Source organism: Anomaloglossus baeobatrachus, chromosome 5 (assembly GCF_048569485.1).
Source record: "Anomaloglossus baeobatrachus isolate aAnoBae1 chromosome 5, aAnoBae1.hap1, whole genome shotgun sequence".
Taxonomy (NCBI): domain Eukaryota; kingdom Metazoa; phylum Chordata; class Amphibia; order Anura; family Aromobatidae; genus Anomaloglossus; species Anomaloglossus baeobatrachus.
In genome coordinates, this window is record NC_134357.1 from 578138540 (window position 1) to 578156847 (window position 18308).

The following is an 18308-nucleotide window of genomic DNA, read 5'->3' on the forward strand; positions in this document are numbered from 1 at the left end:
GTAGTCCTGGGGAGAGAGGAGTATAATAGAGTAGTAGTCCTGGGAGAGAGGAGTATAATAGGAGGAGTAGTCCTGGGGAGAGAGGAGTATAATAGGAGGAGTAGTCCTGGGGAGAGAGGAGTATAATAGGAGGAATAGTCTTGAGGGGAGAGGAGTATAATAGGAGGAGTAGTACTGGAGGTAAGGTGTCTAATAGGTGAAGTAGTCCTAAGGGGAGGTGTATAGGTGCCCAATGTGTGCGGGGGGTGTGGTTGAGCGGGCACAGTGTGCGGAGGGCGTGGCCGAGCGGGCACAGTGTGCGGGGGAGTGGCTGAGCGGGCACAGTGTGCGGGGAGCGTGGCCGAGCGGGCATAGTGTGTGGGGGGCGTGGCCGAGCGGGCACAGTTGTGCGGGGGGCGTGGCCGAGCGGGCACAGTGTGCGGGAGGCGTGGCCGAGCGGGCACAGTGTGTGGGGGCGTGGCCGAGCAGGCACAGTGTGCGGGGGGCATGGCCAAGCGGACACAGTGTGCGGGGGGCGTGGCCGAGCGGGCACAGTGTGCGGGGGCGTGGCCGAGCGGGCACAGTGCAAGGGCGTGGCCAAGGGGGGCGGGGCCGACCCGAGCGGCCAATGCGACGGATGTCACTGTAATGATGTTATTTTGGAGCAAGACAGACAGACAGAATAAGGCAATTATATATAGATGGAATAACAGATGGACAGAACTGGAGAGGTGAGGACTCTGGAAATGTCTGGAGTGAGATTTATTACTGTGTCTCTCCATAACCAGGATTACACAGTAGTGAAGAAGACCTCTAGTGAGCGCTGTCAGGCCCCTGTGTCTGAGGGATGGGGAAGACCCTGAGCCCAATCACGGGCCTCCACCTCACCCCCCGATACATGAGGACATCAATGACCAGAAGATCCTAGAACTCACCTACAAGATGATTGAGCTGCTGACTGGAGAGGTGACACTGCTGGAATGCTGGGACATTATACAGTAACGCTATGAAGGGATCGGGGGTGACGGTATCATTGTATGTGTCAGGTTCCTATAAGGTGTCAGGACGTCACCGTCTATTTCTCCATGGAGGAGTGGGAGTATTTAGAAGGACACAAAGATCTGTACAAGGACGTCATGATGGAGGATCCCCAGCCCCTCACATCACCAGGTAATAGACAGGACTAAATACACACGGCCTATAATTATCTGTATGTAAGGAATGAATTCAGTCCCTGTATGTGTCTCCTCCAGTTCTATCCAGTAAGAGGACAACACCAGAGAGATGTCCCTGTCCTCTTCTCCCACAGGACTGTAACCAAGAAGATCCCGATGTTCCTCAGGATCATCAGGTAGGTGGAGAGAAGGGGCCATGAAATCTCCCTATGATGTGTAGACGGCTGTGAAGGTCTTGTGCTCAGTCTTGTTTTATCCTCCAGTATTATATGTGTTATACTTGTGTAATGAGAGCGGTGGAGATGGCAGGATTAGAGCTGATCATAGATGGGACTTCTCCATCTGTCTGTGACTTTTACAATATTTGTTTCAGGGTGAAGATCTGCCCCATATTAATACTACAGAGACATATGTGAGGGGTGATGAGCGGAGTAAAGAGGAGATTCCTACAGATAACCGCCCAGGTGAGTAGTGACCACTAAATGCAGAGAAGTCACAGATTCTTCTCAGTCACCGGCTGTGGCTGCTTTATCCGTGGTGTAGTCCGGCCATATCACAATCAAGTGGTCCCCATTCTGCCACTAAGCCAATGTGTTGAAATTGTCCCCATTACTTGGGCATTGGAGGTCCTTCTGTTGGAGTTAGAGGTTGCGTACTCACAGCTGCCCAGATTTCTAAACTACAAAGCCAAATAGCAGTGTAGCACCCAGGGATATGGGGTACTCGGTTCCGGGTTATGTACGCTCTGGGGATGTCACGATGGTGGCCGTTACCCGGTTCCGTGCCCTGGGCCCTTTTTGTAATGGGGGATTTTTACAGGGGATATTTGAATAGAGGTTATTCGTGACGCCACTTGCGGTGTTGCAGCTAAGTGTCTCTACTGGGGCTGATGGTATGAGCAACTAGTATGATAGTCCCTCCACAAGTAGGGTATTGCCCCAGCGGGTGTATGGTGCAGTGAGCGTCGGAAGAAGGAGTCCAGATATTGATTCAGTGCAACTAGTTTACTCACGTTGGGATGTTAACTGGTTGCCCGAGGCCGGCTGGTTTTGCCTCCAGGTCCCCTTCGTCCCAGTGCCAGTCTGGTTCTTTGGTACCTTCTTCCCCTGCACCTGTCTCTGGTAAGTGGGTCCCCCTGGTATGGAACACTGGGGGTCCCCGGTCTGTGGTTTGTCCACCTCTGTCCGCCTGACGGTAGCGTGATCCCTGTGGGGTTGCAGTCTCTGGTCCTTTCTCCAGTTCTCTGTTTGCTACTGAGTCTTCAAATTCTTTAGGGTCAGCAAGGTCCTTGATGGTCCCCTTTGCTGTGTAGGTGTTAACAGGTCGGCTTGAAGCTCTTTCCTGTCCTAGGGTCCTGTACCCTGTCGGTGCGTAGTTCCGGGAATACTTCACCGGCAACCACCTCTCCTGGGTACCAGGTCATTGTCAACCCGAGTCAGGATGTCGCTCAGTCACACCTCTCACTTTCACTGTCAACTTTCAACAGTCACCGCAGTTCTGACTATGTCTGCTCCCTTTCACTGCAGACTTCCTTCTCCTTTCTGTGTCCTGACTCCTCTCCACAGTTTGGGATTACCTGGGTTCTTGGTGTTACTGGCACTGGGGTTCTGAGTCCCTAAGGGTGTAGGCCCTGCATCCTGGTGGGTATGCAGAACTTTGTAGCACCCCGATGGATTAAGGTTCACTACATTAGCGTACATAGAATGTGCGGACAAGTAGAATGATATTATGATAGCCTGTAGGAGATATCGGAGGGTGATGATGCTGTTTCCTTCCTAGATTCCTGGCATTATATAAGATGAATCTACCTTCTCTGTATTTTGTGCTGCTGAATGTGATAATTTGGCCCCTACAACACCAGGTCCAGTCTTTTTAATCAAACTTTGCTTTTATGATAGACAACATTAAATGTCCAGTGAGATCCAAGTGTGAATTTCTGTACAATAGTTTCCCCTTAGAGTAAGTTCACACAATGCGTTTTTCACGGCGTTTTTGCGTATTTTTTGGGTGCGTTTTTGCCCAGAAAACTGCATGACTTTGCTTCCCCAGCAAAGTCTATGAGTTTTCATTTTTGTTGTCTGCACACAGCATTTTTTTTTAGCTGCGTTTTTGTAGTGCCCACAAAAACGCAGCATGTCAATTATTTTCGCATTTTTCACTGCGTGTTCCACCCATTGAGTTCAATGAGCTGTTTAAAAACGCAATGAAAAACGCAAATTGCAAATATAGCTGCGTTTTAGTGTGTTTCTATGACTAAAAACGCAGCTATAAACACAAGGGGTGGGTAGTAAAGTGACATGTACAGGAAGAGGATTCCTTCTGTCAGTAAACACAGAAGCATAAATCCTCCCGGTACCGCCACCGCTGCCCCCACTTCCCGCCGGTGCCATGTCTGCTCCCGTGCGGCGCCATGGCCGGGCAGGAGGTGGAAGCGGCTGTGAAATCAAAAGTGAACAGTAGAAAAAAAAAAGTCATACTCACCTGTCTGCAGACTCCCGGTGTCATGTCCGCTCCCTGCTCCTCTCTCGGTACCGCCACCTTTGCTCCGGCTGTGTGCTGGCTCCCAGGCAGCACGTTCGATGGATACAGGACCTGGCGGTGATCACCTGATGCGGTCACATGATGCGGCACCTGACGCATCAGCTGATCGCAAGTCTCGCGGTGACGCCGGCTTTTACCGCCCGGCTGGCTATCAGCTGATGCCGTCAGGAGACCGCTTCACTGATTACCAACAGCTCCTGGTGCGATCGGACAGGAGTCAGAGCGCAGACGTGTGTATTTTTTTTTTTTTTTTTGCACCGATGCATCAGCTGATTGTATAAACGGCTTTTATACAATCAGCTGCTGTGTCATGTGATTCAGGTCCTTGAACCTGACACATCAGCTGATTGCTTTGCCTTCCAGCAAACCGATCAGATGATATTGAATCCGGATTGGACAGCGCGGGGACCCTTGACCCAGGATTACTGCGGACGGGTGAGGGGGGGGGTTTATTTCAATAAAGATGGAGTCACTAATTGTGTTGTGTTTTATTTCTAATAAAAATATTTTTCTGTGTGTTGGTTTTTTTTATCTTTACTAGAAATTCATGGTGGCCATGTCTAATATTGGCGTGACACCATGAATTTCGGGCTTAGGGCCAGCTGATAATATACAGCTAGCCCTAACCCCATTATTACCCAGCGAGCCACCCGGCATCAGGGCAGCTGGAAGAGTTGGATACAGCGTCAGAAGATGGCACTTCTATGAAATTTCTTTTCAAACTTACTTTGATATATTCAAGGGGTCACTTTTATGTCAAAATATTATTAACCCCAAATTTTATAAAAAATTCCTTTATTGTACAAAAAGCTAAACAGACTCATAGACATATAAACATATAAAGTGTCTCAGCTGGATTCAATCAATAAGGGGATAGATGCATAGCAATACATAAATCATCCCTCTTTCACAATCTAATACATATTTCTCATCGTTCCTCAAAGGGAGAAAAAGGTTTATATACATTTCCTATCATTATTCACATCATATATATATACATGTATTAAACCTATTTGTACTCACTGTCACACAATGGTTTAAGGAGCTTTATACAGAGACAAAAAATATATATTTCGTCTCTATACCTAGCTCCAACCCCTATCCAGTTTAAGAGACAGTCACATCACATTTATGCATAAATTATCCCTGGTTACTCTGTTTTGATACTTATATGACCACTACTCAACATCCCAATCACATCCTAAACTGGTCACTTTTACAGAGGAAAAAACAGGGATAGCTTTAAAACTGAGCGCATCCTGGAATACCCAAAGTTATTCCTAACAGAACCAACACCCAATATATAGTGTAACTCATCTAATGAACTGTTATTTTGGATATCATGCACCCTATAAAATGCCAAAAAAAGGTCATTCACCACAGAACAGAGAACCAATATCGGCCCAAAGCCATCATCTGGACTGTAAGAAAAAAGATTTTTTCAGTGAAGCAACAAACACATATAAGCCAAAGATGATACAAGATAAAAAAGTCCAGTAACCATAATTTGATCCCTAATAGGATTTTTGATAGATGAAATATTTCTCACATATCCACTTGAGATCATATAAGATAATATCCTTCTTCATAGAGACAATTAATTTCAGACATATGTCATGTCACAGGTTCCTTATGGTAATGGTTAGACACTCTGTGCTTGATAGCTCCACACTCTTGGGATACAATTTACACCTTACACCTCGACGCGTTTCCCCCTTTGTATAATAGAGCCAAAGGGTTCATCAGGAGGTTTTATTGATCCATGAGTTTAGTATCAATATTCGATATGGATCTAAGAAAAGAAGAGAGAAATATATATAGTCTCTCAGTATAGGTAAAAAACACTTCCCACCCATATGGAGACTTCATCATAAGGATCCTACTTAAATTGTGGCTATAGATAATCTCCTTTGGTACTCAAACGCCCCATTCCATATAAATATTCCCCACATAAATGCAAATATACTCCCTGTAAATAAAAGGGGGGAGCACTAAGATGTATGCAGATATAGATAAGCCAACCATGAAACAGTCATATGGACCAAGTCAGTCTACCAATTTTAACAATACAATAGATATATTCAATGTCACTTACCCCAAAAACACCTCAGATAAAGTATGGTATGCAAAACCGGACCACTACAACAATCATTAAGGGGTCCAAATAAGATGTGACTGTATAGATCGGCAAAACGCCATGATAACCTCCGTCACAAAAATCCCCAAATGAGGACACCAGCATGCCAAACACTCACCATGCGGCAGCCTTTTAAATGAGAGCGGGAGCCATTACGTTTCCGGTCCCAACCGCCTCCCATCATCCATCGCGACCGCGCACATGCGCAATCATTTATTACACCCCGCTTAATACATACACACCTGATGTAAACTTCCATATAAATCATCAGAGCCAACACGCTTGCACAAACCTGCGCCAACAACGCAGCTGCCCATATTCACAAAGCGGCATCGCGGAATTCCCATAGCGCAGCGCCGCGCATGCGCCCCAAAGATTATAGTTCATTTCAGCCACCGCGCTTGCGCATACATGCGCTACCAAAACGGCCGCCCATATTCTCAAAGCGGCACCAAGAAGATTCCTTAGCGCAGCGCCGCGCATGCGCCCACGGCACAAAACATCCACAGGCTGATCTCGGCATATAAGACTCTTACATCAAGAAAGGCCACACAAAAAACAGGGTAATATTTACTACCTGACCTTATTTCTTTATTTCTTTATAGATATTTTAGGAGACCTAACTGCATACATATATTATAGTGATATTAAAGTTAATTAGGGCCCATTCAAAGAATGGGGACATTCAGTCCCTAAAACACAAAAAGTAAGACCTACACCTACACCTACACTCTCTTAACCAATTATTGATCTTTAGCTTACTATTAGTAACGATAGAAACCCTACCCAATGAAAAAGGGGGGTTAGAATTATGGAGGTTATCATTCAGTCAAACCTCCTCTAGTCTTTTCAATATCACTAGGCTAAACACTAGGGGAAGTAAAGAAGAAAACATTCCCCCCCACATCAAAACCACCCCAAATAATCCTCAGATATATCACATCCAAATATAGATCAATCCAAAAAACACCCATATGTTAAATTTTCATTAAGACCCATCGGTTGTACCGACCCCAAACGAAAGATCCATTCCGTTTCTTTCCTAAGAATCTTATTGTCCCAATTCCCTCCTCTTTCATTTTGTGTGATTACTTCTAGGACCTCAAATTTAAGTACGCCTGAATCACCTCCATGATTTTCCCAAACATGGCGGGATATGGGGGTATCCCGTTTATGCCGGATATCCCCCAAATGATCCCCTATACGCCTTCGAAATTCACGTCGCGTTTTCCCAACATAGTTCTTTGGGCATGTACATGTTACTACATATACTACCCCCTTTGTCAGGCAATTTGCAAAGTCCCTCAAAAAATACTTAATTCCTGTAGCTACACTGACCGAATACTTAGAAACATTAATCCAACCACAGAAGTGGCATCTACCACATCTGAACGTTCCGCAAACCCGACGGTTCAGCCATGTCCCCTCCGGTAATGGCTTTTTATAGTGGCTATGTACCAGTCGGTCTGCTAATGACCTGCCTCTCCTAAAAGTTATCCTAGGGTCCTCTGAGATATTTTCTCCAATAGATTCATCCGCCTTCAAGATACCCCAATGTCTCCTCAAAATTCCAAAAATTCGTTCCACCTGCACATTATAAGTACCAATAACCCTGATCTCATCTGGGTTAGTTCTCTGTATATTTGGAACTAGCAGGGAACTCCTTTGTTAATGAAGAGCATGCTGGAAGGCTCCATTCAGGGCCATCTCAGGATACCCTCTGTCTCTAAATCTTTCCCTCAGGTTGGAAGCCTCCAACCTGAAAGAATTAATCTCAGAACAGTTGCGCCTTGCTCTCAGGTATTGTCCCTTTGGAATACCCTTCCGAAGGGGTAATGGGTGATGACTCTCCCATCGCAAAAGACTATTTGTCGATGTAGGTTTCCTGAATATGGTTGTGTGAATAGAACCCCTCTCATCCAATGAGATAAGTAGATCAAGAAACGATATTTTACACTGGTCTATCTCGTATGTGAACCTTAGATTAAAACTATTCACACCTAATTCCCCTACCATTTGCACAAATTCCCCTCTAGTCCCAGTCCAAATGATCAAAACGTCGTCTATATATCTGTACCACGCACTTATCTTATCCTGCCACCATTTATATTCCCCAGAAAATACGACGGTTTCCTCCCACCAACCAAGGAGGAGATTTGCATAACTGGGCGCACATGAGCAGCCCATTGCAGTCCCCCTGAGTTGATGGAAGTACTTACCGCCGTATAGAAAATAATTATGGTGCAAGACATATGACAATAGATCGATGACAAAATTATTATGACGGTCGAAGTGGACGGCCCTCCCAGATAGATAGTATCGGACAGCTTGTAAACCCTTCTCATGCACGATACTACTATAGAGAGCCTCCACATCGATTGATGCCAAAAATGCTCCCCGATCCACTGTCATCCCTTCCAATTTCAATAGAAGGTCCGATGTATCTCTTAAGTATGTGGACAGTGATATCACAAAAGGCCGTAATATTTTACCAACATAAATTCCGACGTTCTGACCAATCGAACCTATTCCGGCCACAATGGGTCTCCCCTTCAGTGGTTCCAACCCCTTATGCAATTTAGGAAGTGCATAAAAGGTAGGAACCACCGGATGAATAGGGACAAGGAACCCGTGCTCCTGGGCCGAGATTAAACCCGTATCCAAGGCTCCATCCACTAACACAACCAAATTCTTAAGGAACCGTTCAGTAGGATCAATCTTAAGAACTCCATACGTATCAGCGTCCCTCAGGACTCTCATACACATGGAGTTATATTCTTCATGATCTAAAACAACAATGTTGCCCCCCTTATCAGAGGACTTAAAGGGGTGGTTCACCCATTTTTTTTATTTTCTGTAGAAGTTCTACTTACCTTTCTAGGCGTTTTCTCCATTGGCTTGTATTTCCATTTCTGGCACTGAGCGGCGCTATGCTGCACGCTCAGTGCCTGTCACATGACCCCCTGGAGCTGTGGCCGCCGGCATCCTCTGACGTCCCGGCATTTCCGGGCTCTCAAACAAGACGGGTACGTCACAGGATGCCGGCGCCACTCAGATTGAGTGACAGGGCTGTGGGCGGTGACTACCGCACGTCACAGCTCAGCATCGAGGGGAGGATCCGGAGGACGTCAGTGCGGAGCCGGAAGCGTCCTGCAGATGGTGAGGCACGGGGCGCCAGTGTGCAGTACAGGGGGGGGTTCTTCAGCTGAATCCCCCCCTGCACGTAAGTATGTGATCACACTGTCCACCCGCCCGCTCTGCTGCGATGTCAGGAGAGCGGCCGGTGTCGGGCAGTGTGATCTTCTGCTCCTCCCAGCAGCAAGACACTGACAGACATGTCACCGCTGTGCTCTGCCATCTGTCCTGCTGCATGGGACCAACTGTCTGCACTCTGTCACCTGCACCACAAGTCACAGAGTGGAGACAGTTGGTGACAGAGCACCTCTGCCCCCCCCCTCTTATTTCCCCACTCTCTTCTCCCCCCCTCTCTCTCTTCTCCCCCCCCCTCTCTCTTCTCTCCCCAGTCTCTCTCTCTTCTCCCCCCTCTCTCTCTTTCTCCCCCCTCTCTCTCTTCCGCCCCCTCTCTCTCTTCTCCCCCCCTCTCTCTTCTCCCCCCCTCTCTCTTCTCGCCCCCTCTCTCTTCTCCCCCCCTCTCTCTTCTCCCCCCCTCTCTCTTCTCCCCCCTCCTCTCTCTTCTCCCCCCCTCTCACTTCTCCCCCCTCTCTCTCTCTCTCCCCCTCTCTCTCTTCTCCCCCCCTCGCTCTCTTCTCCCCCCCTCGCTCTCTTCTCCCCCCCTCGCTCTCTTCTCCCCCCCTCGCTCTCTTCTCCCCCCCTCGCTCTCTTCTCCCCCCCTCGCTCTCTTCTCCCCCCCTCGCTCTCTTCTCCCCCCCTCGCTCTCTTCTCCCCCCCTCGCTCTCTTCTCCACCCCTCGCTCTCTTCTCCACCCCTCTCTTCCCCCCCACTCTCTCTTCTCCCCCCCTCTCTCTTCTTCCCCCCTCTCTCTCTTCTCCCCCCTCTCTCTCTTCTCCCCCCTCTCTCTCTACTCCCCCCCTCTCTCTCTTCTCCCCCCCTCTCTCTCTTCTCCCCCCTCTCTCTCTTCTCCCCCCTCTCTCTCTTCTCCCCCCTCTCTCTCTTCTCCCCCCCTCTCTCTCTTCTCCCCCCCCTCTCTCTCTTCTCCCCCCCTCTCTCTCTTCTCCCCCCCCTCTCTCTCTTCTCCCCCCCCTCTCTCTCTTCTCCCCCCCCTCTCTCTCTTCCCCCCCCCTCTCTCTCTTCTCCCCCCTCTCTCTCTTCTCCCCCCTCTCTCTCTTCTCCCCCTCTCTCTCTTCTCCCCCCTCTCTCTCTTCTCCCCCCCTCGCTCTCTTCTGTCCCCCCTCTCTCTCTCTTCTCCCCCTCTCTCTCTTCTCCCCCCCTCTCTCTTCTCCCCTCCCTCTCTCTCTTCTCCCCTCCCTCTCTCTCTTCTCCCCCCCTCTCTCTCTTCTCCCCTCCCTCTCTCTCTTCTCCCCCCCTCTCTCTCTTCTCCCCTCCCTCTCTCTCTTCTCCCCCCCTCTCTCTCTTCTCCCCCCCTCTCTCTCTTCTCCCCCCCTCTCTCTCTTCTCCCCCCCTCTCTCTTCTCCCCCCTCCTCTCTCTCTTCTCCCCCCTCCTCTCTCTCTTCTCCCCCCCTCTCTCTCTTCTCCCCCTCTCTCTCTCTTCTCCCCCCCTCTCTCTTCTCCCCCCCCTCTCTCTTCTTCCCCCCTCTCTCTCTTCTCCCCCCTCTCTCTTCTCCCCCCCTCTCTCTTCTCCCCTCCCTCTCTCTCTTCTCACCCCCCTCTCTCTCTTCTCCCCCCCTCTCTCTCTTCTCCCCCCCTCTCTTCTCCCCCACGCTCGCTCTCTTCCCCCCCCCCCCCCCGCTCACTCTCTTTTCCTCGCTCTCTCCTGGCATGGTCAGTACAGAAATCTCTCCATCGTGGAGGGGTGAGAGGGAGTAATAAACATGGAGTCCCTACTGTGTCTGTGTATTTATTTCTAATAAAGTATTTTTCTCTGTGTGATGTCTTTTTTTTTTTTTTTAAACCCTTTGTTGGAGATTCTTAATGGCCAGGTTAAACTTGGCCTGACATTAAGAATCTCGGGCTTTATACCAGCTGGTAAAACATAGCTGGTATTAACCCCTTATTACCCAGCGTGCCACCTGCCACCAGGGCCACTGGAAGAGTTGGATACAGCGCCTGAAGATGGCGCTTCTATGAAAGCGCCATTTTCTGGGGCAGCTGTGGACTGCAATTCGCAGTTGGGGGCCCAGAAAGTTTGGGCACCCTGCACTGTGGATTCCAATCCCCAGCTGCCTAGTTGTACCTGGTTGGACTCAAAAATTTGGCGAAGCCCACATCATTTTTTTTTTTTTTAATTATTTCATGAAATTCATGAAAAAAAGGGCTTCTCTATATTTTTGGTTCCCAGCCGGGTACAACTAGGCAGCTGGGGGTTGGGGGCAGCCCGTAGATGCCTGCTGTACCTGGCTAGCATACAAAAATAAGGCGAAGCCCACGTCATTTTCTTAAAAACGTTTTCAGGGAAAAACCTTTATAAAAAAAAAAAATGCTTCCCTGCATTTCTATTGCCAGTGAAAGTAACACCAAGCAGCGGGGGCTAGCAGCCAGTAGCTGCTTTGGTTACCCTTAGCAATAGAAAATGCAGCGGGAGCCCACAAACAATGTGATTTTTTTTGTTTTTTTATTTTTAATGAATTTTTTTTAAAAAAAATCGGCATGGGCTTCGCCCATCGAGCACCAGAGCATTTTACTGCTCAATTCATCACAAGTAATCAGATGACTCCAGTGTCGGACGATTACTTGATCTGTGTCCCCCTGCATCCATCGCAGCGTGTACGGGCTGTGAGGTTAGCGGAGTGGAGACAGTGACATGCTCTGCTCTGACACATAGTGTGCTGCATGTCACTATCTTTCTCCACTCTGGTACTTGGTGTGCAGGTGACCGGATGCTACATGTCACTAACTGTCTCCACTATGGGACTTGTTGTGCAGGTGAGAGTGTATACAGTTGGTACTATGCAGCAGAAATCACAGAGTGGGGCAGTTAGTGACATGTATCATCCGGTCACCTGCACAACAAGTCCCAGAGTGGATACAGTGACATGCAGCACACTATGTGTCAGAGCAGAGCATGTCACCAACTTGCTCTGCTCTGTCACCTGCGGTGCTGCATGTCACGTTTTTACCGCGATTTGGTGCCTTTTTTGCTGCGTTTTTGCTCACTGCGTTTTTAATCAGTGCACAATGCCATTAAAGATTGTTGATGAAAAAAAAAAAAGGTCTGATGTCATTTCCTTATTCAAAATGTTCATTGTATGCAGGAGAGCAGACAGCAGCTGCAGAACTACAAGGCTCAGCATCCTCCATTCACTAGTGTATGCAGGAGAGCAGACAGCAGCTGCAGAACTACAAGGCTCAGCATCCTCCATCCAGGACTGTATGCAGTTTTTTACCCAAAAAGAAAAAAAAAATGACATGGGCTTCGCCATATTTTTGTATGCTAGCCGGGTACAGCAGGCAGGTACGGGCTGCCCCCAACCACCAGCTGCCTATTTGTACCCGGCTGGGAACCAAAAATATAGAGAAGCCCTTTTTTTTTTAATTATTTCATGATTTTCATGAAATAATTTTAAAAAAAAAATGACGTGAGCTTCGCCTAATTTTAGTGTCCAGCCGGGTACAACTAGGCAGCTGGGGATTGGAATCCACAGTGAAGGGTGCCCAAGCTTTCTGGGCACCCCCACTGCGAATTGCAGTCCGCAGCCGCCCCAGAAAATGGCGCTTTCATAGAAGCGCCATCTTCTGGAGCTGTATCCAACTCTTCCAGCTGCCCTGATGCCGAGTGGCTAGCTAGGTAATAATGGAGTTAGGGCTAGCTGTATATTATCAGCTAGCCCTAAGCCCGAAATTCATTGTGTCACGCCAATATTAGACATGGCCACCATGAATTTCTAGTAAAGATAAAAAAAAACACAACACACAGAAAAATATTTTTATTAGAAATAAAACACAACACAATTAGTGACTCCATCTTTATTGAAATAAACCCCCCTCCGCAGTAATCCTGGGTTAGGGTCCCGCGCCGTCCAATCCGGATCCAATATCATCTGATCATTTTGCTGGAAGGCAAAGCCATCAGATGATGTGTCAGGTTAAACTACGTGAATCACATGACACATCAGCTGATTGTATAAAAGCCGATTATACAATCAGCTGAAGCATCAGTGCAAAAAAAAAAAAAAAATACTCACGTCTCTGCTGATTACCGGTAGCTCCTGCAGGGGAGTCTGATCCTGGCCCATCACTGCAGGAGCTGCCGGTAATCAGCTGATGAAGTCCCCTGACGGCAGGATCAGCTGATAGCCGGCCGGGCGCGAAGAAGCCGGCGACACCACGAGAATCGATCAGCTGATATGTCAGGTGACTGCATCAGGTGATCCACCGCCTGGTCCTGCAAGCTTCGTACGTGCCCCGGGTAGACTGCACACACCAGAGCGGCAGGTACCGAGACAGGGGCTGGAAGCAGGCATGGCATCGAGACCCTGCAGACAGGTGAGTATGACATACACACACACACACACACACTGTATATATATATACACACACACTGTATATACGCACACACACTGTATATACACACATACACTGTATATACACACACACACTGTATATACGCGCACACACTGTATATACACATACACTATATATACGCGCACACACACTTTCTTCCCCTGGCTGTGTAGAGCTGCTGCTGTCTCTGTATGATTGATCTCAGTGCATCCACAGGTAAGAGGCAGGGAGGAGGGTTTGGGTGGGAGCAGAGTGGGTGTATTAGACACAATGGGTGTGTTGGATAAGCTAGACACCGCCCTAGAGCCACAAAGAATTCTGGGACTTGTAGGAACTGAACACAGGAAGTCAGAGGAGAGATTAACCCCATCAGAGCTGGAGCCAGCAATGACCGTGTGCCGCTAGTGCACAATAAAAGGTAATTTTGCTGAAAAAACATAATAGATGTGTTGAGGGGCACATATTAGCAAGATTTATCAGAAAAAAAAAATCAGTTTTGGTAACTGGACAACTTCTTTAAGGACAACATGTCTGTTTTTCTCCAAATTCATCAATGCTTCCCACTCCACCTGACTCAAATTAGATGACACCTTACTATTGAGGTTTTAGTCTTCCAAGATCCTTTTCAACTAGCTGCAGGAATAAGTCAATTTTACCATAGTCCCCAGAGGGTGGCATTTTAGTACTTTTCCTTTTTAAATCGGTAAAGGGACCCTTTCCTAGTTCTGGCAATTCATCATTAGCAAGATCCATCAAATCTCCAAAGACCTCTATATCCTCCTCCTCCAATCCCAGAGCGAGACACTGTTCCTTGTTATTGGATTTAAAAAAAATTTTCCACTTTAATTTTCGACAAAACAGATTTAGATCTTTCACCCAGGTAAACAGGTTAAAAGGTGTGGTAGGAGCAAACGATAAACCCTTCGATAGTAATTGAATTTCCTCCTTTGAAAGGTGCTGTCGACTCAGGTTAACAACTTGTCCTGAGTTTACTACAGTTAGGTCCAGAAATATTTGGACAGTGACACAAGTTTTGTTATTTTAGCTGTTTACAAAAACATGTTCAGAAATACAATTATATATATAATATGGGCTGAAAGTGCACACTCCCAGCTGCAATATGAGAGTTTTCACATCCAAATCGGAGAAAGGGTTTAGGAATCATAGCTCTGTAATGCATAGCCTCCTCTTTTTCAAGGATCCAAAAGTAATTGGTCAAGGGACTCTAAGGGCTACAATTAACTCTGAAGGCGTCTCCCTCGTTAACCTGTAGTCAACGAAGTAGTTAAAAGGTCTGGGGTTGATTACAGGTGTGTGGTTTTGCATTTGGAAGCTGTTGCTGTGACCAGACAACATGCGGTCTAAGGAACTCTCAATTGAGGTGAAGCAGAACATCCTGAGGCTGAAAAAAAAGAAAAAATCCATCAGAGAGATAGCAGACATGCTTGGAGTAGCAAAATCAACAGTCGGGTACATTCTGAGAAAAAAGGAATTGACTGGTGAGCTTGGGAAGTCAAAAAGGCCTGGGCGTCCACGGATGACAACAGTGGTGGATGATCGCCGCATACTTTCTTTGGTGAAGAAGAACCCGTTCACAACATCAACTGAAGTCCAGAACACTCTCAGTGAAGTAGGTGTATCTGTCTCTAAGTCAACAGTAAAGAGAAGACTCCATGAAAGTAAATACAAAGGGTTCACATCTAGATGCAAACCATTCATCAATTCCAAAAATAGACAGGCCAGAGTTCAATTTGCTGAAAAACACCTCATGAAGCCAGCTCAGTTCTGGAAAAGTATTCTATGGACAGATGAGACAAAGATCAACCTGTACCAGAATGATGGGAAGAAAAAAGTTTGGAGAAGAAAGGGAACGGCACATGATCCAAGGCACACCACATCCTCTGTAAAACATGGTGGAGGCAACGTGATGGCATGGGCATGCATGGCTTTCAATGGCACTGGGTCACTTGTGTTTATTGATGACATAACAGCAGACAAGAGTAGCCGGATTAATTCTGAAGTGTACCGGGATATACTTTCAGCCCAGATTCAGCCAAATGCCGCAAAGTTGATCGGACGGCGCTTCATAGCACAGATGGACACAGATGGATTCAGCCAAAGCTACCCAGGAGTTCATGAGTGCAAAAAAGTGGAACATTCTGCAATGGCCAAGTCAATCACCAGATCTTAACCCAATTGAGCATGCATTTCACTTGCTCAAATCCAGACTTAAGACGGAAAGACCCACAAACAAGCAAGACCTGAAGGCTGCGGCTGTAAAGGCCTGGCAAAGCATTAAGAAGGAGGAAACCCAGCGTTTGGTGATGTCCTTGGGTTCCAGACTTAAGGCAGTGATTGCCTCCAAAGGATTCGCAACAAAATATTGAAAATAAAAATATTTTGTTTGGGTTTGGTTTATTTGTCCAATTACTTTTGACCTCCTAAAATGTGCAGTGTTTGTAAAGAAATGTGACAATTCCTACAATTTCTATCAGATATTTTTGTTCAAACCTTCAAATTAAACGTTACAATTTGCACTTGAATTCTGTTGTAGAGGTTTCATTTCAAATCCAATGTGGTGGCATGCAGAGCCCAACTCGCGAAAATTGTGTCACTGTCCAAATATTTCTGGACCTAACTGTATATCTATTGTACTCGGCCCTTGTTGAGTAGATTGTTGGGTACCTGCTGTCCTAAAAAAGGCAATGGTGCAGAGGAAGGTGAGGCAAAGGATGAGGCCATTACACCTCCAGCCGCTCCTACCCCCTCTGTCAGTATATTGTTCCTTGTATTGCTCCTGGTCCTCACAGCTGGTCCCCATCTCTCTCTGGTCTCTCCATCCTCCTCTTCTGTTCCGTCCACCCCCTCCCCTGCTACCTGCTCTATAGTTCCTATTTACTCCCTCTGAGTCTGATATATCAGTCTCAGATGATGATATTTCAAGGATATTTTTCGTTACTGTGGAAAAATTATAGGCCTTTTCAGTCTGGAACTGGCTATAATCTCTCTGAAATTGTGTATGTTTTCTGGATTTTAGTTGATTTTGATACCTTTCAATATCACCCTGCAGAGTACTCTCCTTCTTATTAAACTCAGGGTTCGATTTAAAGCCTAGTGTTTTTTCAATCAGGGTATTCAAGGTCCTCTCTGCCTCCTTGAACAACTTCCTTTCCTCCTCCAAGAGCAATCCCATAAATCTCAAGGAAGAGGCTATCGACTCTGCCTGCCAGGCCTTCAAAAGCTCCTTAATACTTGCCCTTGGGGAGGGATTAATATTGATACGTAATCCCTTAGGTACAATATTCTTAATATAGTTCTCCAACCCCTTGATTTCCCACCAGGACTTTAGATATTGTTTATAACAAGTAGTTAATTCCTTAAAGGTACCACGTATATTTGGAGTAGAACTAAGGGTGAAGTGATCTCCCTTCAGGGAAAAAACCTCCTCTGCCTCACTATCCCATGAAGTGATATTAATTGGCCCAGTCAAAAAACTAGCCATACTATTAAATTTCTTTTCAAACTTACTTTGATATATTCAAGGGGTCACTTTTATCTCAAAATATTAATAACCCCAAATTTAATAAAAAATTCCTTTATTGTACAAAAAGCTAAACAGACTCATCTATATATATAATTGCCTTATTCTGTCTGTCTATCTGTCTGTCTATCTGTCTGTCTGTCATGCTCCGAAATTGTGTCCTTACGGTGACACAAAGCTGATTGGCCGCTGGGCTCGCCATGGCCCCGCCCCCCCACACGGATTGGCCTCTCGCCCCGGCTCTCTGCAGGCCCCGCCCCCCTCACGCAATGCACGCTCGCTCTGGCCCAACTGACACGGAGCCCCGATTCCCAGGTGAGTACACACACACACATCAGATCACACTCACTCTCACACACACACCTCACACACACCTCACACATCACAACATGCTGGGATATCTCTTGCTTCTACACCGGCTCCGTCAGGATCCCAGCAGCGCCACACATAACCTTGCGATGCTGGGATCTTCACGGAGGCCGTGAAAGCTGGTAACCATTATACACATCGGGTAACTAAGGTCCCTTAGTTACCCGATGTGTATCATAGTTACCAGTGTACACCGGCTCACACTCACTCTCATACACACCTCACACACACATCACATCGCATCCACACATCAAGGTCCTGCAGCGGCGGAAAATACAGACACATAACAGCACACACATAACAGCACACACATAACAGCACACACATAACAGCACACACATACACACACACAAATCAGATCACACTCACTCACACACACACACATCACATCGCATCCACATACTCACAACATCCTGGGATATCGCTTGCTTCTCGGCGGCGATACTGTGCTGTTGTGATCTTCCAGGACCTGCCGGAGGATCACATGGCCAGAAGCATGTGATATCCCCGGATGTTGTGAGTATAAGCGCGTATGTGCGATATCGTCAGTGTCTGTGTGTGTGAGTGTATGCGATCGGGTGTGTGTGAGTGGATGCGATCGGGTGTGTGTGAGTGGATGCGATCGGGTGTGTGTGAGTGGATGCGATCGGGTGTGTGTGAGTGGATGCGATCGGGTGTGTGAGTGTCGGCAGAGGAGCACGGCGTGCTGGAGGAGGCTGGGAGCAGAGAGGCTGATCATGGGGAAGGCTGGGAGGAGAGAGGCTGATGCTGGGGGAGGCTGGGAGGGGGAGGCTGGGACGAGGGAGGCTGATGCTGGTGGAGGCTGATGCTTGGGGAGGCTGATGCTGGGGGAGGCTGGAAGGAGAGAGGCTAATGCTGGTGGAGGCTGATGCTTGGGGAGGCTGATGCTGGGGGAGACTGGGAGGGGAAGGCTGATGCTGAGGGAGGCTGGGAGGAAGGAGGCTGG

General features: G+C 47.5%; 1 protein-coding gene across 1 annotated transcript in view; it reads left to right on the forward strand.

The window, feature by feature from the left end:
* Positions 1-1048: 1048 nt before the first annotated feature.
* LOC142313112 (uncharacterized) overlaps positions 1049-18308 on the forward strand; it is a 210917-nt gene continuing 193657 nt past the window's right edge. Inside the window, 3 exon segments of the mRNA XM_075352097.1 lie at positions 1049-1149; positions 1233-1330; positions 1528-1618. Coding sequence (XP_075208212.1) covers positions 1065-1149; positions 1233-1330; positions 1528-1618 — 274 coding nt within the window. The 5' untranslated portion in view covers positions 1049-1064.